Source organism: Alexandromys fortis, unplaced genomic scaffold (assembly GCF_014885135.2).
Source record: "Alexandromys fortis isolate MF-2015 unplaced genomic scaffold, M_Fortis_MF-2015_v1.1 scaffold_30, whole genome shotgun sequence".
Classification (NCBI taxonomy): Eukaryota; Metazoa; Chordata; class Mammalia; order Rodentia; family Cricetidae; genus Alexandromys; species Alexandromys fortis.
The window spans coordinates 7,977,369-8,002,988 of NW_026067922.1; the positions used below are offsets into that span (position 1 = coordinate 7,977,369).

General features: G+C 40.4%; 1 protein-coding gene across 2 annotated transcripts in view; it reads left to right on the plus strand.

Annotated features, from left to right (window-relative positions):
• Nbas (NBAS subunit of NRZ tethering complex) overlaps positions 1 to 25,620 on the plus strand; it is a 291,403-nt gene that overhangs the window by 82,574 nt on the left and 183,209 nt on the right. For both annotated transcript variants that reach the window (XM_050141900.1, XM_050141901.1), the window contains exons 22-25: positions 11,244 to 11,327; positions 14,903 to 15,056; positions 18,100 to 18,285; positions 19,309 to 19,482. In XM_050141900.1, coding sequence (XP_049997857.1) covers positions 11,244 to 11,327; positions 14,903 to 15,056; positions 18,100 to 18,285; positions 19,309 to 19,482 — 598 coding nt within the window. The remainder of the gene's footprint in view (positions 1 to 11,243; positions 11,328 to 14,902; positions 15,057 to 18,099; positions 18,286 to 19,308; positions 19,483 to 25,620) is intronic.

The window sequence follows — 25,620 nt, forward strand, 5'->3', positions numbered from 1 at the left end:
ATCTTCTCCCCCTCCCTCTCCAATCCAAAGAGAAGTGAGGGTTCCCTGCCCTGTGGAAAGTCCAAGGTCCTCCCCTCTCCAAAAAAAAAAAAAAAAAGGAAAAGAAAGAAAAGAAAAGAAAACAAGGTGATTATAGCAATTAGTTCTTCCTGTTGTGAAAATGAATGGGAGAATGACTCTGATATTGTAGTTAGCATTTTTATTGTTGTAAAGCACTGATAAAAGCAATTTGGGGAGAAAAGGGTTTATTTCATTTTAAAGTTTATATTCCATCATCCAGGGAAGTATAACAGGGACCTGAAGGCAAGAACTGAAACAGAAGCCATGAGGAACTCTGCTTTCTGGCTTGTTCAAATGACTTGCTCAGAGTGCTTTCTTATACAATTAGGGACCACGTGTCCACGAATGGTAGTGCCACCTTGCACGGAGGGAGCCCTTCTACATCAGTTACCAACAAAGAAGATGTCCACAGGCTTGCCTACAGAGCAAGCTGATGGGATAATTTTCTCAACTGAGGGTCCCTCTTCTCAGCTGACTCTAGCCATCAAACTGACAAAACTAACCAACATATGTGCAGGCAGAAGCAACCAGCAGTGCCTGGAGTGCTTGCTGTTGGCAGTTATCGGCAGAGCTTCCTGCTTCCTACTAAGTTCTGCCTTAGACTCCGTGTATCCTTACTGGCTTAGACTTCTTGGAGTACGTGTATATTTTCAGAAACATCAGAAGGAAAATGGAGAATTTTTGTGTTCTGTTCGTCTGAAGTCCCATCTCATTCATACATATAGAGCACATTTTTCAAAATAAGAAATCGAGTTATCATTTCTGCCATATGGTGACACATGCATTACTAAAAATCTCTGTACACATCATTCAAAGAAACTGTAGAAACTTCAATGAATGTTAGAGAAATGAGGGTCGTGGCATTTGTCACACTGACGGAAAGTAAGTAGCTGATAAAACTTTGCATGGTTTGATACATGTGAGCTGGTAATCACACATAAGACTAAAGCGTAGCACTGAAGAGAACTGAGGACAAGCTTCCATCGGGACAGGACGCTGCAGGCTCTGAGTTCTAGGGATGTGGAAGGAGGCGGTAACAGAAACCTGATGGGAACTTGAGATTCTAGGTGTGTTTGCAATGGCATCTGATGTACTTGCTGAAAGAGGAAGCTGGTTGCCATTGCAGAGTATGCATGTACGTGGGGGCTGGTGCTGTTTTTGTCATCTAGCTGGCATATGCTTAAAACATTGTGTGGTTCTTTTGATGGGAGGTATCATTGAAAGTGCAGTTCGCTAGTATGGGCTTTGTAGATGATACCATTTTTGTCTCACTGTCAAAAGGCTGGACATGCCGGAAGCATCCCACAGAGAAACTTGTGCATTGGCAAAATGAAATAGGCCATCTCTAATTTGTTTGCTAATGCATCAGTTTATTGGGAATATTTATATTTGCAACCATTATAGCTAACTTGTTATACAATATAATGAAGTAGCTACAGGTTTATTTATCTAGTGTTTCACTAATATCTCTTTTCTGTTTGAAGAGCCTGTCTCATATTACAGCATTTGCAAATAGACTTGATTTGCTTGAATTAAAAAATTACTTATTACTTTTTAACTTTTTTTGTGTGTGCAAGTGTTTTGCTGGCATGTGTATATACATATCACCTGCATGCCTTGTGCCCATGGAGACCAGAAGAAGTCACTGTACCACTAGAATTGGATGGTTGTGAGCTGCCAGGTGGGTACTGGGAACCGAACACAGGTCTGCTGCAAGAGCAGCAGGTTCTCTTAACCACTGGGTCACCATCTCTCCAGGCCTCTTCCTGTACCTGTAGCACAAGAAAGTGAGCTCTGTACTTCAGTATCTGTCAGCTGTGAAATCCTTTGACAGAGTTGCCAGCTAATAAAAATATTCATTATGATATACTCCTGGATAATCACAAGAAAAGACTGAATATTTATTTTGTGCTATTATTGCAAAGTATTTATCATGTAAGTGTTGCGATTTTATTAATGGGCTCAGATGTCAGCAGCACGTTCTTGTGACTCAGGAAACTGACTGTGGCAGCTCTGCAGTGTGCGTGTCTTTAACTGTGGACATTTAGTGATGTCATTTGCCGTTGAAGATTAAACTCTGCAAAGTGTCCTTCCCTATGCAGAAGGACTATGAATGGTCACTGCATTGCAGACGTTCCCATTTCCACCCCCTCCCGGTTTTGTGGTTTTAATGTTCTAGTTCCATGTTTCTGATTACTATGTTAGTTTAGTTCCCCAATGATTTATATGCCACATTATCAAGTCTAAATGTAAAATGACTAAATGAGCAATTTCAGAACAAATTTCATAATGTCAAATTGATTTACCTCATATTTTAAATTTTTATTGTAATTTTTGGTGGGGAGTGTTGAGTCAAAGGTGCTATGAATTCACTATGTAGCTCAGGCTAGCCTCAGACTCACACTGTTCCTCCTGTCTTAGCCTCCTGAGTGTGCCACCATCTCTGACTCCAAATCATTCACACACCCTATGTCACTAAGTCATTAGTAGTACCCTGAATGTCTCTGAAAGGTGACTTCTGGAACATTTTCAGTGACGTCAGTGTCATCTCTGGACAGTTTCTGTTCAGAAGGTGTAGGAGTATTGTTTTCATCTTCCTTGAAAAGCAACAGGAGATCTTTCCACAGATGGTTCCTGTAGATTTAATTTTAAAATTTTATAAACATTCTGGAAGGTCATTTGCTATAAAGAACATATTAATGGTATCTTATAAAGCAGATATTTCTCCCCTCCCTCCCTCCCTCCCTCCCTCCCTCCCTCCNTCCCTCCCTCCCTTCCTTCCTTCCTTCCTTCCTTCCTTCCTTCCTTCCTTCCTTCCTTCCGTTTTAACCTTTTTTCATTGAAATTTGTAACTAGACATGAGTAAATGTGAACTAATTTAAAATTAGATCTTTTAAAATGATTTTATTTCCTTTCAAAAGACAGCTTAAAGGAGACATGAATCACACAAGAGTATGTTTTATTTTAGTAGAAATTTTAGCTAGTGTTTTTGTTTCATACATAGGTATTATATTAGCTTGAATAGGTAGATATAAATATGAGTGCAATATGTTCTCTTTCACCACATAAATTATAATCTAGTAGGGAAGACCGGAGAGATAGGTGTAGAGATAGGTATCTGGTCAACTATATAAAATGAGAGGATGGAGTGAAGCAGCTTGCTCAATGGGTAAAGACCTTTGTTACTAAGCCTTATGACCAACATAGTGGAATGAGAGAACCGACTCCTGCGTGTTGTCCTTTGACCCTTACACTTGAGCAATGGCAGGTGTCTGCCCAAATACATACACCTATGTATATAAATAATGCAATTTAATAAAAGTTTAGATGATTGTTTCATATTAGGAATGCAGATATATTTAGATAGGAGAGACTGCATTCTGTTGAAATCAGGACCAGAAAAAGCCTTCTTGGAGAAGGCAATGTTTGGATCTAAGTATTGAAAATCTAGTGTGTGACTCTGGAAAGTCTGAGTAGAAAAGGAATAGTTGGAAAATATTTAATCTGAGACTGTTCATATATTCAACAATATTATATTATTTCTTCACAAGGTGCTAATGATGTCCCCAATTAGCTTCTTAGTTGGAAATGAATCAGCAGTCAGGCAGGCGTACTGGCTCATGTTTGTAATTGCTCTTGGCAATTACAGCTCTTGGCAGCCTGGGGAATGGAAAACACATGCAACTAGTTTGAGGCTAGCCTGGGTTATAATGAAGGAAAAACTGTATTTTTTTCCAACAAAGAAATACGAGATCTTAGTTTACTTATGTTTTATGTAGCCTAGTGTTTTCTTTTTTTCTTTATTATTATTATTTTTTTGTTACTGAAAAAATTTCTGCCTCCTCCCCGCCTCCCATTTTCCTCCCCCTTCCCCCTTTTCTCCCCTCTCCAGTACAAAGAGAAGTCAGCGTTCCCTGCCCTGTGGGAAGTCCAAGGTCCTCCCCTCTCCATCCAGGTCTAGGAAGGTGAGCATCCAAACAGGCTATGCTCCCACAAAGCCAGTACATGCAGTAGGATCAAAACCCAGTGCCATTGTCCTTGGCTTCTCATCAGCCTTCATTGTCCGCCATATTCAGAGAGTCCGGTTTTATCCCATGCTTTTTCAGTCACAGTCCAGCTGGCCTTGGTGAGCTCCCAATAGATCAGCCCCACTATCTCAGTGGGGGGGTTCACCCCTCGCGGTCCTGACTTTCTTGCTCATGTTCTCCTTCCTTCTGCTCCTCAGTTGGATCTTGGGAGCTCAGTCCAGTGCTCCAGTGTGGGTCTCTGTCTCTATCTCCATCCATCGCCAGATGAAGGTTCTATGGTGATATGCAAGATATTCATCAGTATGGCTATAGGATAGGGCCATTTCAGGTTCCCTATCCTCAGCTGCCCAAGGAACTAACTGGGGACATCTCCCTGGACACCTGGGAGCCCCTCTAGAGTCATGTCTCTTGCCAACCCTAAGATGGCTCCCTTAATTAGGATATATACTTCCCTGCTCCCATATCCACCCTTTTTTTTATCCCAACCATCCCATTCCCCCAAGCTCTCCCCATCCTCCCCTTCTCACTTTTATCTCTCCCCATTTCCTCTTATCCCCATCCCACCCCACCCCCAAGTTCCCAATTTTTGCCCAGCAATCTTGTCTACTTCCAATATCCAGGAGGATGACTATATGTTTTTCTTGGGTTCACCTTCTTATTTAGCTTCCCTAGGATCACAAATTATAGGCTCAATGTCCTTTATTTATGGCTAGAAACCAATTATGAGTGAGTACATCCCATGTTCATTTTTTAGGTCTGGGTTACCTCACTCAGGATAGTGTTTTCTATTTCCATCCATTTGCATGCAAAATTCAAGATATCATTTTTTTTTTTTTTTACCGCTGAGTAGTACTTTAATATGTATATATTCCACACTTTCTTCATCCATTCTTCCATTGAAGGTCATCTAGGTAGTTTCCAGGTTCTGGCTATTACAAATAATGCTGCTATGAACATAGTTGAACAAATGCTTTTGAGTTGGTCTCCTAATTCTTTTTGATGCATATGACATGTAATGATATTAGCTTAATTGGACTGAGTCACTTCAGGAGACTAGTAAAGCCCAGCTAGCTCTGTAGGAGGGCTTTCCTGGGATGACTGTATCCTGTGGAAGCTGAGGTGAAATGGTTTGTTGTAGGAGGCCACTTGTTTGTTCCCAGCCGCTGAGCCCCGAAGTAATCACACAGACACCATATTATTTGCAATACTGTTTAGCCAATAGCTTAAGCATATTTCTGGCTAACTCTTATCTTAAATTAATCCATCTTCATTAATCTGTGTATTGTCATGTGGCTGTGACTTACCGGATAAAGTTCCATCTGGCTTCTGTCTCCAGTGGGGGCTACATGGCTTCTCCCTGACTCTGCCTTCCTTCTCCCAGCATTCAGTTTAATTTTCCCCATCTAGCTCTTCTCTGCCCTATCAGGCCAAGCCAGTTTCTTTATTCATTAAACAATAAAAACAGCACATAGACAGAAGGACCTCCCACATCAGTGGTTGAATGTGTTAATGGTTCCAAATCTGAATGGACTTTTGGGACTCAGTAGAGCTGTAGGTGGGACCTTGTTGGAGGAAGGTGTCCTGGTCTTGGCCCGTTGTGTTATTCTGCTCTCTTGGCTTTTGTAAATTGGCAGTCCTGCTTCCATCCCGCCCTCTCTCTGAGGCTGGGCCTCATCTCGGCCCAAGGTGTTTGGAGTCAGTGTGCAGCTGTTGAAACCACAGACCCAAATAAACCTTGTTGTCTTGGATATTTGTGGTTGCATCAAAAAGTCTGACTAATAAAATGTAATATTACAAATATGACTTTTGCAAAATAAATAAAGAACATGTTTATACCTTTCTTATTTCTGTAATGCTAACTTATTGTAAGGCTTACTCCATAAATGATTTATTTTTGAGATGTTTCAGCATTTTCCAGTTGGGCTTATTTTTGGCAAAGTTAAAAAAAGATTGCATCAGCCGGGTGGTGGTGGCACACATCTTTAATCCCAGCACTCGGGAGGCAGAGGCAGCAGATTTCTGTGAGTTCAAGGCCAGCCTGGTCTACAAGAGGTACTTCTAGGACTGGCTCCAAAGCTATAGAGAATCCCTGTCTTGAAAAACCAAACCAAACTGAACCAAACAAAAATTTCCAAAGCCTTGCACCTAGGTTTGTGGATGCTGTCCTTTCCTTTTTTCCTTATAACTTCCCTTATGGCCAATCAAGTTATCTCACTCTGTCTCAGGACCTTCATTGTCTCTTTTTCAACATTAGAGCCAGCTTTTCATTATGCTGTAGGTAGTAATGGTAGAAGATACCAATTTTATTCTAGTGATGTCTTTGCCAATTTCTTGTTGACATTAATCATCTTATATAGAACAGTCTTAATTACATAACTGACTTTTCTGGAAAGTTCTGTAGTGGGAATTCAATTGGACTTCGTGTAATGATTCTTTCAAACTAGTACTGTGAGATATTCAAATAATTTTCTTTCTCATTTTTATACTTGCATTTGGCAGGAAGACCAGTATTTTGGGTAATTATTAGTATGGTATTATAGCTTACCATTCATTACATCTTGCAATGTTAACTAAAATCATATTTATCTTATATTTACTACTTAGGAATAACTTTATTGCTGTTGTTAGAAATAATATAATGGTTAGTAATAAACATTTACTATATGCTGGGTGCCATTTAAGAATGTATGTTCTAGTTTAATCTTGTATGTCTGAACTCAGAATGATGCCTTTGGTTAGGTCTTTTTTGGTCTTGGTGCTGTGAGTGGTAACGGCTCTTGTGATGGGCTTCCCACCAAGTCTATGATCATCTTGGCATGCTTAGTGATGATAACCCGATGTAGTTATATGTGTATTCCAAATTATCCTTATTTTGGAGGCTTTGTCAGAACATTCTCTTCTTTGTTAAATAGTAAAAATAAATAGAAGTCTACATCTTAAAAGCAATGCATACAAGGTGGCAATTAGTAGCGATAAGCTGTCTACCCAGCCTTTGGTTCTAAGGCATAGAACATGTACAAAAGAATTTTTGGAAGTCTGCTCTTCGTACAGTTTGCTTGAAATAAAACACTTATATTTAGTGGAAGAAGTATTTGGTGAGAGGATTGTTGACTATAATAGGACTTATTATATTCATTCCTTTCCTGCTGACGGATAAATGCTACCTTCAAATGAACCAGCATAGTTAATTATTCAGAAAAATATATGAACAGGGCTCAAATTCAAAGAATCCTAGAGTCAAACAAAAGCAGCCATTGCTTTGTAAAGAGAAAACTTTACTATGTTATTTTTTTTTAAACTGGGGATGATGCATTTAAATTCTGAATTTAAGTGGAGTGTGTTGAAGAAGAGAAAGATGAACAAAGAAGGCATGTGTATGTGCCGCTTTGTATTCCCAGAGCTTGGCTTAAAGGCTTACTGTTTAACTGAGATTCCACAGTTCCGGGTAGCAGCAATAGGATTTCTAGTGTTTTCTGAACTGTAATTTCACATTGGCGATGGACTTAGATGATTAGTATTTTAGAAGTAAACTCAATTAATGAAAAGGCTTTTCTCTAAATTTCCTTAAACATTCTGACATTCTGTTTATCTTGTGAATGATTACGTTGTTTTGAATTGTGAAGAATAGCTAGTACGTTGCTTTGCTCATCAGTGTGATGTAAGATTGATTAGAAACCCTGTACAGAGGAAGATTTATTCTGGCTTATGAGTGGGATGCAGTCCATTATGGTGGGAAGGGGTGAACGTGTGGTAGTTGGTCTTACACAATGGCATTCAGGAAGAAGAAGGGGAGGAGTTGTGAGACAGAGACTCAGACAGGAAAAGACAGATGGATCAAGCACTTTTTTTCCAGTAGGCCCTACCTTCTAAAGAGTTCCACATTTTCCCCAAACAGTTGTCATCACCTGGGGACCAAGTGTACCAATGCATGAGCCTATGGGGGCGTTTTACAGCTGAACTGTGGTAGTGAGTTTTAGAGATGACTCTGTTGTCTTCCCCTCCCCATGTGACATGCCAATCTATTTTTTACAGTCAAATACAAATGCTCTAAATACTTGTGACCCTAAGCATCCTGAACCAGATGTACAGCTTTGCCTTCCGTTGGTGTAATAGTAATATTAGGAGGTCATTCCGTATCTCATTCTGGTCTGTACTGTGTAGGCATAACTGTTATTGTGAATAGAGTATTTGCTTCTGTTGCCATATTATAGTTCTCACTTTTTATATTATTCATGAGAACCTTTTTTAAATTCTTTGTTGTTCTGTTAATTACTTAACTCAGTAAACACACATTTTTTAGAGTCTGCTAAATGCCAGACACTGTTTTAGTTGCTAAAGATGTAGCAGTAGATAAAATAAATAAAAACCCTTTGTTAGTTACTCTTTTGAGTTGCTGTGATAAAACACTTGGATAAAAGCAACCTAAGGGAGAATGGCTTATTTTGCTCTTGATTATTAGGTACAGCCTATCGTGCCTGAGGAGTTGGGATGGCCGGAGCTTGAAGTGGCTGGTTATGTTGAATCCACAATCAGGAAGCAGAATGTGGTTAATGAATGCTTATTTCAGTTTATTTCCTCTTTCATAAAATCCAGTGTCCCATCGCAGGGAGCGGTACCGTCTGCAGTGGGTGGATCTTTCACCTCAATTAATCAAATAAAGATAACCCCAAACATCCTGAGAAGCCTGTTCCCCGTTGCTCCAGACCTCAAGTTGACAGCTAAGACCAGTCCTCAAGACTGTCCTGAGGTGTCTTGATTTTGGTTTGGGAAAAGACCCTTTCTTCTCTTAGATGCTATTATTTGAGGTCACATTAAGAATGTATTATTCTCTTTGAGCCTGTACTGAACTATGATCTTCTAAAATATAAAATAATTTGTAGTAACAGCTGCAAGAAGACCAAGCAGCAAAAAGAAGTTTGGCTTGTTTTTCTTTGGCCTGTTCCCTTTCTTTGAGACAGAGTCTCACTGTGTAGCCTGAGATGACCAAGAATGTATCATGTGTTCAGTGTTAGTTTTGACATACCTCGTGCTTGGATTTTGTTTTTCATTGTGTAAGCACTGGTGATAAGGTCTGAAAGAAAGCCATGTTTGGTAGAAATTCTTTTCTAAGACTAGTAATTCACTGATTCTATCACTGGAAGGTGAAGAAAATATTATGGCTGCTTTTTTTTAAATTTTTTTTTAATTGGGTAGGATGAGTGAAGGTATTGCAGTGTAAAAGCACCACGTACTGTGTGGGACATAGTAAGAGATAAGGCAATACTGAGGAGTATTGCTGGTCATTGCTGACATGATACAGAGACAGCAACTGTGCTTTGGTAATAGAATAAAACACATTATTACTAACAGGGCTCTCTGGGTCTCCCTTTCACTGTGGGCCTCTGAAGTTTTAATGGCCTTGTGCAGTTTTAATAGGTTTCTTACTCATTTCATTCAACAAATACCCATAAAAGTGTCTTTTTTTTTTTTCTAGAGTGTATTGCACATTCTGCTTGCCTGGCCCAGGGCCCTGTCTTTACCTACCATTGTAGTAAGGACTTTTGGGTTTCATATATCCTCTGTAGAAAATACAAATATCAGCTTGTAACATGTTTTTCTGAAATAATTTTTGAAAACATTTTGTGTAGCTTAAGGAAGCGTGTCTGCTTTGATTTGAAAAGTTATAATAGCTGCCGAGATGTGTTTTTCTGCTTCTCGATTCATTGCACTAATTTGTTGTTCAGTTGGCAGAATGGGCATCATCATCATCTCCATTCAAATGTTATCTTTCTCACTTTTCATCCCAGCAGTTTGCAATAAAATATTTCTGACATGAATGGGAATGAAATAGTCTATTTGGTGTCAAATGGATAATACTGTGGCTTTTGCCCTGTGTCAGCATCTGACTGATTCCATACTTAAAAATCTGAGCGTAAATATGTTCACAGTGTGTCTTTGGCACCTGGTTCACTAGTCTAGTCTATTATGTTTTGGCTAAAAGTGGTACTCTTAGTAGAGTATCTGATCAACTTATTTAATATTGGGGGACCTAATCTTTGCCTGATTTATTCCCAAAATATCTGGTGGCATGCTGTTGTTGATTGATGAGCCATTGCTGCTTCATTCCTAACCCCCTCAACTCTGCCTCCACTGCAGGACCCTCTGGTACCTTCCTTTTCCTTTTCACATGGAGATGAATCTCTTTACCAGTTCAGTTTCCCTGTGTGTATGAAGTGTTTCATGTATAGAACATGTCTCACAGCATAGGAGCGTTTGTCCCTTTTTTCAGGGTAGTGGTACATTTTAGGAAAATGCCACAATTGATAGTCTGAAATATTTTACTAAACTGCACAAGCATGACAATTCAAGTTTTTTTTCTTTGTAAAGTTTTGTCTTTATTCTTAATTGAGCATGTTTCTATCTTTTACATGGATCTGTTAGAACAAAAGGGGACTCTGGAGATATTGTTTAAAACCCGTCCCTGGTTCTGTTTTCTGTGGCTGTTATTTCTAGTAAATTGCTGTTTGTGTTAACATGTTTGTTCATTTCCATTTTCCTTTAAGCTGATTCTTTTTAAACTATGCTATTATGCGTTTATCAGAGGACATTTGTTTGAAGTGGGTTCTCTCCTTCTAGCTTTACATGGGTTCCAGATTGTTGACAGCATCTAATGGTATGTGGCTATTGAAATTGACATTAATAATAATAAATAAAATTATAATTAGCTTTCTTAGAGTCAGTTGCCTGATTTCCAGTGGTTAATATATGTCTGTGGATATTGTGAGCCACTGGACTAGGACAGCACAGAGAGACCATTTCCATAGCTGCTGGAATCTCAGTGAAATAGCATCGGACAGGCTGCTGGTGTGTGCAGAAGACTCTGGGTTGAAATCTTGATTATTCTTTAGACACACAAGTGACTGTGTACTCCTGTCATCCTTTAACTCACCACTGTATTTTTTCTTTGGAATTTTCCTTTTAAATAGCTAAAGGATGAACAAAGAAGAGGGCAGGGTGCTAGCTTAGTTATATAGTGTATGCTCTGTATCGTGCGCCACTTAGAATAGTGTAACCAGAAATCCTCATGGCAATTCCTTCTCTGTATTCCTAGTCATATGCGTTATGAAGGTAGGTAGTCTGTATTTTAAAGTCTGTGCATTTTTTTTAAAATTTTAGTTGGAATGGTGACTCCTTGAAGATCATTCCTTGGGCTGAGCATAAACACCGAGCTGAAGATTGGTGTGAGGAACTGGAATGCAGGCCAGTATGAACTAGCACAAGGCATCTTTGTTCTTTGTGGCATGGACTCACACGTGACTCTATGACAAACTTTCGTGACCTGTGGTATTCTATTAGAGAAGTTTTTTAAAAAACACAAATGACTTGGGATATAGTAAAAGAATGAATGAGAATGTAGCAAATGTTGAGGGGGAACTGTTTAAACAATGATCTTTATTACAACTCTTCCCTTTAGCATATTGGCTTCCAGTCTACCAAATGAGCTGATACAATTGCATAGTTTTGTCCTGGTGTACATGCAGTTTTATTCTTGGTTAAATTTTAGTTCTTATTTTTCCAAGACTTTTCTTAGGGAAGCCTCAGAATGGAGATGTCAAATGCTACAAAAGGGGTGATGTGTACCTATAGTGGGGAGGAGAGTCAGTAGGAGGCACACTTAGTACCTGTAGTCTCCACTCATCAGAACAGGAAAGAACCCTTTATTTGTCCTCCTTTAATTCCCTTCATGAGACAAGAGCTTTATCCTTCCGGCCAGCAGACTGCTTGTTAGTTACCAATCCTCCATATTCCTGGATGTCAGTCTGGGCATCTGGAGAAGAGATGGTGAAGTGAAGCTCTGAAGATCCACACTTCTAGAAAATTTACACATTTTCATACCCCTTCATCCCCCAGAGACAGGGGATTACCCATGTAGAAGTTTGTAGAGTTCTTTTCTGGAGAAACAAAGTGGCCTCAGAAAAGAGGCCTTTAGATCCCAAGGTGTGGTCCTCAAAAGTTTGTGCACAGTGGAGCTGACAAATGAACAGGTCCTGTCACATCCATAGAGCTCTCTGGACATCAAGGATAGATTCTGCTTGATGGAACAGAGAGGAGGGCAAAATACAGAAAATGGAAAAACATTTCAAAGGAGACAATATGCAGAAGAAGAAAATTTCAAAAATTGCAGTTAATGTTATCCAGAAGATAAGTTGCTGTAGTTTGTATAATTAAAATAATAGAATTACATAAAAAAATCCATAGCCACCATTCTCCAGTGGATAATTTCACACCATGGCCATACAGTTGGCTGTTGTTCTCTTGGTGGGCCACAAAATACAAAGGATGAGTGTGGGAGAGGACTTGTGCAGGGAGACCGAGGGGAAGGACTAAGAGAGAAGGGGGACAGATGCATGTGATGCTGTCAAAGAAGAGCAAAATCTACAAACAATCTATTTCTAAATATCACAGGACTGTATAAAATAGTACCAGAAAGTAAGAGAGCTTACTTAGGAGCATTTAAAAACAGCATAGTATACAAAAATTAGATAGGAGTCTCGGTAGACTCAAGGTAGAATCAAGGCGTTTTCTTAGACGTTAGAATAAATATGCAGAGCTAGAATAGAATACCAAATATTTAATGAAAGAAGTCTACTTACTATTCAAGTTACAGGTATTAAAAAGATGACATAGGTGACTGAGGAGAAAAATTTAAGAATAATTGTTGGAGGAGGTCACTAGTTAGTTCCTGGTTGCTCAGCCCTGAAATAATCACACAGAAACTATATTATTTAAAACATTGCTTGGTCCATTAGTTCTAGCTTCTTATTGGGTAACTCTTACATATTAATTTAACCCATTTCTATTAATCTGTGTATTGTCACGAGGCTGTGGCTTACCGGGTAAAGTTCCAAGTTTCGTCCGGCGTCTGTCTCTGGCAGGGCTACATGACTTCTTCCTCATTCTGCCTCCTTTCTCCCAGAATTCAGTTTAGCTTTTTCTGCCTACCTTATTTCTGCCCTATCAACAGGCCAAGGCAGTTTTTTTTATTCGTCAATGGTATTCACAGCATACAGATGCAAATATTGTAACTCTAATTCTTGTTTGATACCTGTTTTATTATATGTAATTTTACTATGTTAAAGTTAAATCCTTTCTTTTTTTAAACAGAAAAAGGGAGGTAATGTTTGGATTCCCCAAACAGTATTGCAAATAATGTGGTTTCTGTGTGATTATTTCGGGGCTAAGCAGCCAGGAACCAATAAGCAGCCTCCTTCCAACAAACAATCAATCAATAATTAGAATTTGAAGCCTTCAAATTTTCAGATTGAAATGTTCTTTGAAGTATTTCACCCCAAGGTTCTAAAATATCAAGAATATGTTCATTTAAAGAGAATGACCTCATTTCATGAAAGGAAATCAAAGTCAGAATGACCTTGAATCTGGATGTGATGGTGTTGAAGGGGAGTCCAGAGAGAGTGAGAGAGAGAGAACGGGAGGGAGGATGCTCCCTGAGAAGAGTAGAGAGCTGGGAGCGCCAGTGTTTAATGTTTTATAGAGCAGAATGTTTTAGCAAAGACAGTTGAAAAAGAGCATCCAGAAAAGATGAGAAGAGACATAGCTTCTATGGCTCAAATAAAAGGCAAGTGGCTTCCTGTGAGTGCTACATTCACTATCAAAGGATGTGAGGGGCTGACCCTGGAGAGTTGAAATAGTGTCCCAGGAACTCGGAGTTGCCGCTGTCTGTTCCTGCTGAAATGAGGCGAAGTTCACAGAGTCCAGGATGGCCAGTGTGGCAGTGTGTGCAGCACTGGACAGGAATCTCTGGGAAGAGTGGGAGTCACGTCAGGAGAGGGGTTGAGGAAAGGACTCTCCTGCAGATGGAACTTTCTTGCAACATGTGTCACATGCACAGTGAGTGGTCTTAGTTGTGTGGATAAACCACCTCAGTATTAGGGTGACTTTAACAATCTCAACAACACAACAAATAGCAGTTATAAATAAAATCAAGAGCCTGGTTTGTGCCGCACTTCTAACTTCTCACAGCAGTTTGCATAGTATTACCCCCATGACTTTGAAGAATGAAATGCGTGCAGGACGTTTTAAAGCGATGTGCACAGGTTTCCCAGCCTTTGCTGGTGGACTTGTTCTTTGGATTTGGTTTGGAGCCCCAAGCTCTCAGCTGTTGAGTACTCACAGCCGTCAGCCCCTGTGCTCCTGCAGCAAGTCACTTGAGGGGCCCAGAAGTTCTTCTGAGACCCTTAGCTTACTTTTCATTCCTTTGTTAATCTTTAGTGTAGAAAGCAGCCATCCACTGTTCCCCTTCTAATTTGTGATCCTTGTGTGGGTTCCCTGAGATGTCTGACCCTCAGTGGACAGGCGCGCTGTCAGGAGGCCTGTGCTGCGCATTCATCAGTACAGATGAGGTGCATTTCTTATTTCCCTGAAAACTAGAAATGAAATTTCTGAATTCCAGTTCCAGCTGGAATCTTTCGGGGACAGTTCCTGCCTTGGTGACTCTTGGCCTGCAGAAGAGTTTTGATTTGGGTAGCCGGCAGAAGCACCAGTGGGGCGCGCTCTGTAAAGCTCTTTAGTTTCTGTCAGTTCCTGTCTGGTTGAGCTGCCGCATACCTGTTTTATTTTCCCTTCTGAACTTTGAAGTCAGAAAAACCAGTTAGAAAATGTTAAATTTCCTCAAATGTCCCATTAACCTGCAAGTGAGCACATACACGGAGACACAGACACCCCCACGACTAGAAGCCGCTCTCTTCTCATCCATGTCTCTGTCCTTTTCTGCAGCACTCCTGACAGTTATTAATTGTTCCTGCTGTGCTTTGCAGAACGGTGGTGGAGCCTGGTCTCCAGGACGACAGTGAGTTCCTGTATGCTGAGCAGCCTGAGCTGCTGCAGTATAGGATGGCCCAGCTGACAGTGGAGAAGGCAATGGACTGGTACCGGAGCAGAGCAGAGGAGATAGAGCACCATGCTGGCCAGGTGAGGCTAGAGAGCACTGCTGCTCAGTGGTGATGGCGATTCAGTCCACATAGTGCACATGACCAGAAATCTCAGATGTTATTCAGAGGGCTGAAAGGAGCAGTTCTTAGTGCTTCTGTCCATTTGCCCTTTGCCCAGAAGTCTTTGTAACTTTTAGATTCTTACAAAGCAAATGAATACAAGAAATGTTCAAAAATCTTTCTTTAAAACAGGAACGCAAAGTAACTACATACTATGCCTGATTTTTTTCATGTATTTTAATCGATGAATTACACCTTAATTGATCAGATTGTATCAACTTAAAAAATATTTGCTTAGTCCCCAGTTACAGTGTACGACCAAAAGTGATTGTGACTGTGCCTTTCGGGAACTCTGGTCCCATGTGTCTTCTGTTTTCCTTCGGCTTAGGCCTGACCTCACAACTCCGCTTTTCTATTGGCTGTGGTCTTCTGTAGTGGTCTCTGTCTGTTGCTAGGAGAAGTCCTTGATGAGGGTGATGACTACACTGCCTGTGGGTCTACAGACACATGGTTGTTGTTAGGGATGATGTGGGTTTAGTAAACGGCCAGCTGTAGGTTCGCTTCCAAGGTCTCTGACCTCATGAATCCCTAGTACTTGGCTGGGTTTCCTATACTAAGTATGATTCCAATACGAGGTATGATTTTCCTTTTGTTGCACAGCTCTTGATTCAAGTTAGAGAGCTCTTGGTTACATCCAGAGTGTGCATGCCACTACTGTGCCATGCTGGTCCTTGTGGTTCATGGGAGTTAGGGCTGGGTAGGACTGTTGGTTGCTTCCCTCTTTTGGAAGCCTGCACAGTTCCTCCTGCTGCTATGTTAGCTAGTCCTCATGGAGCAGGCTTTTCGGTGAGTTTCAGCTTGGGGGCCTTTGGGTCCTGTGTCTAAAGTGCACGGTGTCTTCAGCAGGGCAGACTTACTCCCTTCCTTGGTGGGGCAGGAGTCTTAGCAGCTGTATGGACACTGGGTTCTGCCCAGTTTTGTGATGAATCTGAAGCTGCTCTGTCAGAGGTCGTACTAGGCATCCCGAGACATCATGGCTTCCCTTTAGGAGACCAGGGGCGGTGATGAAGCAAGGCCGTTGGTACTTTTCTTATATTTAGTTGGCTTGTGTCCTGTCCTGTCTTTCATTATTTAAAAACTCTCATAATGGCTTTTATTTTTTTGACTTCATGTGAAGTACTGACATTTCATGTCAGTTGTGATGCAATCAAAGTGATTTCTGACTTGGATTTTACATTTTTCATTTTTAGAGGTTTAATTGATGTGGAACTTCTTTTTCCTCAGTGCCTTTACTTCCTTCCTCATTGCCCCACCTATACTTCCTGCCTTGTCCCACAACAATGCTCTTTATCTGCTCTACCCAAATTCTGTCTTCTAATGACTTACATGTCTGTCTTATATGTCTGATGTCACACTGCCCCTATCTTTTTGTCCAGCCCATGTGGGAGTGTTCAGCAAATGTTTCCTCAGTGTGGGCAAGAGAATTCACTAAGAAGTGAGTGAGCAGCACACTTCTGCCAGGACTCCTCACACCTAGAGCTACAGTGCTCCTGAATGCTCCTTCTGCTCTCAGTCCATCTTTGATTCGTTGTTCACATTAGCTCACCCTGCCGTTCATACTGAGTATTCCTCTCACTGTTTACACTGTCCTTTTGGTACACATGGTTAGTGCCACCCGAAAACAAGAGCACTTATGATCCCCTACAGGAGCTTCTCATAGGGTGGGCTCACTAACCTTTCCTTGCAGATGTGAGTAGTTTGCTCCTCAGACCCAGTTCTTCCCTGGATGCATAAGCAAGAAACAGCTCCTGGAAGAGGAGGAGACTCTTGCGTGTAGTTGCTCTGAGTTAACCCATTTTCCTGATAGAGTCCCGGGTTGAAATCATTGGGTCATTAATCTTGACATGGCAGAATCTTTCCCTGCTCTGTCATCAGTGCCCTGTCTGGGGTTAACAGATGTTTGTTATGTCTCTCTGGGGAAGTCACATAGCACATGCCTCAGTGGAAACTTTCAGTCAGGTGTCTTGGGGTCAGAGACCTTATCTTGTATCTCTGACACCTAGATTGACATTAGCTCCTGTCGTGGGAGGCAGCTTGTTCATTCCTGGCTGCTCAGACCCGCAATAATCACACAGAAGCTATATTATTTGCAATACTGTTTGGTCAACGGCTTAGCCATATTTCTGGCTAACTCTTATATCCTAAACTAACCCGTCTACATTAATCTGTGCATCCCAAGGTCGTGGTCTACTGGCAAAGTTTCGGCACGCTCCAGCAGAGGTGTCTGTCTGTCCCTGGCAGTGCTACATGGCTCTCACCGACTCTGCCTTCTTTCTTCCAGCATTCACTTTGGTTTTCTTGTCTAGCTCTATTTCACTAAGCCACTAGCCAAAACAGATTTATTCATTAGACAATAAAAGCAACACATAGACAGGACTTCCCACACCAAGCTCCGTGTAGACCCTTCATGTATTTTAGAGTAGGAATGGGAGAGGAATGTTAGTGTGGGCTACAACTGATGATTTCCCATCAACTGGAGAATGCTCGTTTATAATTGTGATGAGGGAATAGGAGATAAATGTCAGTTTACTGCTCAAGCAAAGGAAATGTTGTTTTTTGTTTTAGCTAAGAAATAAATATTTATTGGGTGACTGCAGATGGCTTGGCATGGAGCAGGAAAGCCTGCGGAGCAAAGCTTCATTTAGGAAGCACAGTGCTGTAGTGAAAGTACAATTAATTTGGCATTGTCACTTCTATTTATGCCACATTTCCCTCTCCTTTTGTTACTCTGATGTAAGAATTAAGATGCCTCTCTCCCTTCATATCTGTATCGTCAGTACATCTTGCTGATTGATGCATTTGAAACAGTTTGATGCTGATATGTTTGATAAAGGACTCCAGTCCTTTTGTAGTGAGACACATTCTGACTATGGAATATTATAGAAATGGTTACATGCTCAATTCTACGCTGGAAGTTTCCACTTTGCCTTAGTGAGTAGCTTACTGTCTCTTTTCTCTTTTAGGTTGATTGTTCCTTGTCACTTATACGTCTTGGAGTGGAGCGCCATATTCCTGGCTTGCTGACTCTCTGTGACGATTTGGTTACCCTAGAAACACTCGTGTATGAAGCCGGGTGTGACTTCACCCTCACTCTGAAAGACCTGCAGCAGAAGAAAGACTTTGAAAAACTCAAATTGCTGATGGAGCGTGTAGGTGCCCTCTGCCCTTCTGAGCATCCCTGAGCTTCTATTGCTGTGTGTGGCACAAGCCAAATAGGAAATGTAAGAGCCCAGTAAGGAAACGTGTGGGCACATTCCAGCAGGAATACACTGCTGGCTAGCTTTATACCTTGCTTTATCCTTCACTCACCTTTGCTGCCTCTGTCTGTGCACTCCCTCATTTTCATCTCCTGTATTTGCCCTTTTTGTTCCTTAGCAGCCATCTGGTGAGATTTCCTTGTATTATGTCAGACCCTTCATAAGAGTGGTAGGTTTGTGCTGGGCATAGTGGCACATGCCTTTATTCCAGCACTTCAGAGGCAGAGACAGGTAGATCTCTATGAGTCTGAGGACAGCTTGGTCTACATAGAGTTTCAGCCAGGGCTGTGTAGAAAGAGTCTCCTCACAAACAGACAAGAATATTGAAGAGTTTTGGGTTCATGTCCTGGAATGATTATGAGAAATGATGGTATTCTTTTAGAAATGATGGATGAAATGACCCGTGTCATAAAGGAGAAACAATGAAAAAGGAAAATGAGGATGGGGAAGACTTGAGGCTTTTACAAGTGAGATTCTGTTCTCAAGCTGCTCCTTTCTTGGGCCCATCTGCTCATCTGTCTCAGCGTCTGTGCTCTCTTCCTTCAACTCTTCCCTGGCCTAAGCTGTCTCTCTCTATCCCCCTTTCACGTGTTCTTTTTATTCTTTCTCTGCTATGGAGAACCTCATGGCTGTGCAGTAGCCACAACATATTTGTTTCCCAGAGCTGGCACTAGGCCTGTGGGACCCTAGGCCGGTTCCAGTCTCCATCGATGGTGTGCACAGTTATAGCCACTGTATCCAACCGGCCCCAGAGGAAGGTACACATTCTTCTGCTCGTGGTTAGGTCAGAAGTGAGTGGGGATCTGCAGTGCTTTAGGAAGTATAGGGCTTCCACTGTTTGATATTAGACTGGTTATCTAGTACTGTACAGTTTTTAATTTATCGTTTGCTTTCTATGGTTAATTATCCTTACAGTGTTCTGAGGACAATTATGTGACCAGTGCTTACCAATGGATGGTTCCCTTTCTTCACCGCTGTGAGAAACAGTCTCCCGGTGCAGCCAATGAGCTATTGAAGGAATATCTAGTAACTTTAGCTAAAGAAGACTTGAAATTTCCCTTGAAGATATTTCAGCATTCTAAGCCTGATGTAAGTAGCAACTCTAATTTCTTCAGAGTCTTTTCATTTTCTTTTTCATTAGTCTGTAGTATTAGGTTTAGGTATAAGTTTTTATAATTGGGTCTTGTAAAGAGATTCCAGTAAGTAGAAGAAAATTGTCTTTTTTTTTTTTGTTTTGTTTTTTTTTGTTTTGTTTTGTTTTGTTTTTTCGAGACAGGGTTTCTCTTTAGCTTTGGAGCCTGTCCTGGAACTAACTCTTGTAGACCAGGTTGGCCTTGAACCCACAGAAATCCTCCTGCCTCTTCCTCCCGAGTGCTGGGATTAAAGGCATGCACCACCACCGCCCAGCAAAATTGTCATTAAAAAAAAAGTTTCAATATTGTTGATGTAAATTTTTCCAAAGTTTATGCAGTTACGGTTATTTTGGCTCATTCATTCCATAGTTCTTGTGTGTTGGAATATGTGAGTACAAAGATCTGTAGTTCCAGATGTTGAACTCTAACTTTTTCACTAACCTTAACTCCTTCCGTTTCTTTAGTAAGGGTAGGAAGTGGAAGGGGATTCATGCTATGAAGTCTTCATGCTTTTGCCTAGATTTCCTCATTCTGCACCCGTGTTCGTGTCCAGTGTATTTATGATGTCACCAATAATCAAAAGTATCTTCTCTCACAGATATTCAAGGAGTTTATGAAGGTCTTTAGGTTTTCATAAGGACATAATCACCCTGGTGATTCTTATAGCTGTAGAAGAAGACTGACTTTTTAAGCTTGCTTCTGTGCTGTTTGGGTTCCCTGGAGCAAAAACCATTTTGTTAGGCACAAATACCTTTGCACTGTGAAAATCTCTTAATTTTGTGATAGATTAAAATATGCTATTCCAGGCAATGCAGTGGCTCCCCTGTCTTTGGAGTGTGGACTTTAAGCAAGGTAGCACAGCCCCTGGAACATGGTCATTAGACCAGTATTTAAGCCAAAGGCACTTCAAATTCAGGCTTCTTCCAGGTGTTAGTTCTGATTGAGTCTACTTCATATTGACCTCAGTTAGCACCTTAAATGTCACTCACTAAGATAAGCAGTCATGGCATTGAGTAACCTAAACAGGAAGGAATACATTGCTCTGTCTTAGGCCTTTCTGGTTTATAAGATGGTTGTCTGTCTGAAATGCCTCTACTCATTGATTACTTAAAGTTTCCATTCCCTTAAAATCAGCTTCCACTTAGTGGCTGGTTTTCCATTTGTGGTGAGCCCTAGTGGGCACTGATGGCTGCAGAATACCACATTGATGCACAATGGGTTGACAATGAATGTTTTATGAGGAACGAAGAATTGACTTTAAATTCTTCCTGCAATCTTGTTTCTGATAGGTCTTCCATATGGGATCTTGTAAATCCTTTGTATATAGTCAGCTTTTTGTTGTTTTTACCTGGAAATTTAGCAGGTGCTTTTGAATAAAACATGTAGCCATTTGCCTTTCTTGAAATACGTGAACACTAGACAGGTAGCAGGGATATTAGGCGTCTTCTTTCCAGGACTGTCTCCATATTTCTCAGTGTTACCTTCCTGCAGCTAAGATTTTTAACATGTCATTAATTTATGGAAATGTCCCCAGTGGCTTGTGGTTGTAGACTGGCTAGCACTGGGCCCTCTAGAGTGACTTGGGTAGGACTTGGCTTCCAGTCGACCTCTTCATCCTTACTTCTCTCCATGACATGAGGCTATTGGCAGGGAACTTACCTCTACCTCTCCAGGGCTCTTTCTGGGCCTCTCAGCTAGTGGGTTAATTCGTTTGTGTACAGATGGTTCCCTCCCTCCTTGTTTATTTGATAAGTAGCTGTCTGTTTTGTGGGCCTACTCCTTTAGCGACTCTGGAATCCGTGATTTCTCTGTGTACCTGTCTCTAGTGTTACATCTTTTCTCATTCACTGTCATGTGAAATTCTTATTTTCAATTTCTGTGTCATCAGAGTCATCAGCCTTTGTGTTTTGAGTCATGTTGAAGATGGTTTTTCCACTTAAAGCTTATAGTAGAATTTTGTTTTGAGTACTTGTATAATTTTATTCTTTTTAATTGAGATCCCTAATCTATGAAGTTTGTACTTTTGTATAGTATGAGTTATAGATATAGCTTTATGCTGTCTCAAATAGCTACATATTTATCCTAGCAGAATTTATTAAAATGCATGTCTTTACCCTAGTGACCTGATGTGTCACCCTTGTTATAAACTTAAATTTTCATTTGCATGTACATCTAATTCTAGAATGTCCCCAATATTCTGGTGCCCTGTTTATTATGACACTAGTTCTCTGGTGATTAGAGATTGCGTGATATGTTCCAGGAGCTGATGAGTTTTTTTCTTTTCTGCTTTGTTTGGTCCCTACTGTTTTGTCAAAGTTGTATTGGACAGTTTCCTATCTGAATCTTAATATCAGCTTATCTAATTTCACAACATAGCTTATTTACATTTTGACTAATTTTTGTTGATTTATAAGTTATTTTATGAAGACTGATAGACTCATTTGTTTATAAAGTTCAACCTCTTTTCCAAGAATAGGTTGTATTATTCTATTTGTTTTTGTATCTAGAATAAGGTGTATTTATAGTACCGGGCATGATTTCATCAATTGTTCTTATGCTTAATTAGGCATCTTGTTACCACAGATCTTGCTGGGGAATCACTGTGTGGTTTTGTGGACTTTACAGTTGGGTGGGACTACTGATTGCTCCTCTCCCTCAGCTGCTTACATAGCACTTTCAGCTAGTACAAGAGCTAGTCCTCAGGGAGGAAACTTCCAGGTCAGGTTTAGCTTGGTTCTTCCATGTTCTTGTGTCCAAGACAGCCAGGGACAGTGGCAATAGTTCAATCTGCTTTAGGAGACCAGCAGCTGGACAGCAGGTTTCCACGACTTACACTGGGGTTTTTGTTAGATAGTCCATAGCTCTTGGGGACAGTCACCCTGTGCGTCATGACTGCATACACACACACACACACACACACACACACACACACACACACACACCACCCACCTACTCACCCACTCGTATATTCATGATATACGTTTTAAACAAGTTTAATAAAGTTTCTTCTACAGGTGGTACCCATTTGTTAGTAAATTAATTTTTAAGTTTTTAATGTAATGTTTCTGTTTCTTCTTTTCATTTGACTACTATTTGGGTTTATAAAAACTTGAGTTTCTATGTTAGTTTTATATCCTGTTATTTCATGACTCTTCTTTTTTTTTCATATAAACACTGCTTGGCCCATTTCTATTAATGTGTGTAGCACCATGAGGTGGTGACTTACCAGGAAGATTCTAGCCTACGTCCATCTTGGGTCGGAGCTTCATTGCATCTGCCCCAGAGAGGAGAGCTATCGAGTCTGAGCTCACTTCCTCTTCCTCCCAGCATTCTGTTCTCTTTACTCTGCCTACCTAGTCTAATTTTCTGTCCTATTGTGGCCAAAACAGTTTCTTTATTTAACCAATGACCTTACTCCATCATTTCCCCCTTTTCTGTTTAAAAAAAAGGAAGGAAGGCTTTAACTTTAACATAGCAAAATTACATATAACAAAACAGTTATCAAGCAATATTTACAGTTACAATATTTATATCTATTTTATCTTTATCATAACTAAGGAAAACTATAACTATAACTAACTATCTATTCTTCAACTCCATCAAAGACTCGAGAAGGATACAACATTACCCAAGTAAACAAGAAATAAACAACTTACAAACTCTAGGAATAACAGAGACATCTTGCTACCTGGACAGTCACCCAAAGTTCCTCTGTACGGTTAGGGCATCCATCTTCGGCCTACAGGCCTATAGTATCCAGAGACATTTCCATGAAGCAGGAAATTTCAAAGACAGTTTAGTCACTATCTGCTGTGTCCTTCAGAATGTCTCGCAGACTCTTTCATGAATCAGGAACCCTGAAAGATCATCTCACCTTTAGGCAAGTTCAGCAGTCCTCTCCCTGCGGGTTCTTTGTGTCCAGTTTATGCAACAGTCCAGGCAAGAGCAGTTTCTTGCCCAAATGGCTAAGCAACTCCCTAAGGAGCCTCTTCAATGCCGATCTTCCTCTTGAAGTAGATTGGTGCTGCCAGGAGCAGACATGTCTCATTGTCATGAAAAACCCTAAGTTATTAAAACATTAAATGTCCTATTCTGTAGTCTTTGAAAGATATGAAGAATGTCTATCTAAAATATATCTATGTATATCTAGAAAATCTAACTAACATGACTACAAACTTGACTATTATAGATGATTACCTATTAACAACCTATATATATACATTTTTAAATGAACTACACAATCACAATACCTTAATCAATATCAGAAATACATATACATATAACAAAATTGACCTTAAATTAATATCAGTAAACCAAGATTCATATCAATGCAAATTATTCACATCTATATCATTTCTCCCTTTAAATGTTAAAGAACATTTATAAACAATATATGAGAACATGGGTGCAGTTATTTCTCTCCAAACTGCTTCCTGCTGAATGGGGGCGCTGTTAACAGGTCTTTTATGGTATAACCTGTCTACTAGGTTCATCTCAGTCAGCAGCTGAGTGAAGTATTTTTTTGAAGGTGTTCACAGCAACCCTTCAGGAGGGCATGGTCCATCATACCATATTGGGATAGAAGCAATCCACACGGTCTCATCCTCAGGGAGATTCTAGCCTACGTCCATCTTGGGTTGGAGCTTCATTGCATCTGCCCCAGAGAGGAGAGTATTGAGTCTCTTCATGACTCTTCTATTATTTGGTTCTCTGATATCTCATTTTATCAATTATGTGTTGTCCATAGTGTATAATTTTAAGACTTCATTTTTTAAAATTCTAGTTCTTGTAGATTTTATTGCTGCCACATAGCTCAGCTGCTAACCTAGTGCTGATGGTGGGAGGACCCACTTCTTAGGATTTCTGTACAGATGCTCTTTTTTTGCTTTGAGAAGGAAGAAATGATGCTTTCTTGCTGACCACAGGGATACCAAGGAAGGAATGATGAGAGCAAGAAGAAGTATCTCTTAGGCTGTGTAAGTTGAGACATCATGTAGGGAGTCCTTACAGGCAAGAATTGATAGTGTCTTTAGAGTGCTGTGATTTATTTATACAACGCCTTGTTTTAAGAAAGAAATGCACACTGGTTTGAAGAGAAAATATCATAGTCAAGGATACAGAGAGCAAAAGGATCTTTCTCCAAATAGTGAAATGGTGCCTACTAAGACCCACATGCGCAGGACACACACCAGGAACCTCAGCATCTGGGGGTGTCCTGTCTTAGTAGTGAAATGATGCCCACTAAGACCCACATGTGCAGGACACACACCAGGAACCTCAGCATCTGGGGTGTCCTGTTGAATTCTGTGACAAGTGGAAATAAACCTGTGTTCCTGGTAGACTTTAGAGCTGGGCAGAATGAATCCTTGAGAACATATCTTGGGTGAAATATACAAGGAGAATTCGTCAGCCCTATGTCTAGGGGAGAAACATATTGTGGTGTCTATACTGCAGATTTTGCATCCTTTGTATTAATCAAATGAATTCAGCCAAGCCTGAATCAAAATTTGTGAAGAAAAATTTTGTGTATACTGAACATGTAAAGTTTCTTTTTGGTTTCATTCTTGTGTAGTGTCCACATTCTACTATTACATGTAATCAAGAGATGAAACAAAAATCTGTGGTGGAATAACATAAGCTCTCTATGTATATTAAAGTCTTTATTCCTTCCCATTCCCTCATAGGATGGTGCTGGTAATACCTTGGCCTTAGAGATGAGAAAATAAGGCCCTGTTTGGTTATTTTCTGTATTTCATAAAATACTCTAAGAATAGGAATCCAAGCTTTGCTGTGAGAAAGAAATATTCTATGTGGACAGAGGCCTGAAGTGGCCATCTTTGTACTTCAGAAGTAGAGTGTGCTCTGTGGTTGTGCCACTGCATTGCCGTTGGTCAACTCAGTAGCAAGGCAGTGCAGTGTGGAAAACAATAGGCTCTAATGTCTGTAATATTACTTCAGGGATTTCATATGTTTTGTAATTGAAACACACAGAGTTTGGCTTTCGGGATAGAAATGTTATTTTTAATGTTGATGTCGTTATAATTCACTGTGTCATTTGTTTCTTGCATCTACTTTATTTGAAATGGGCCATAAA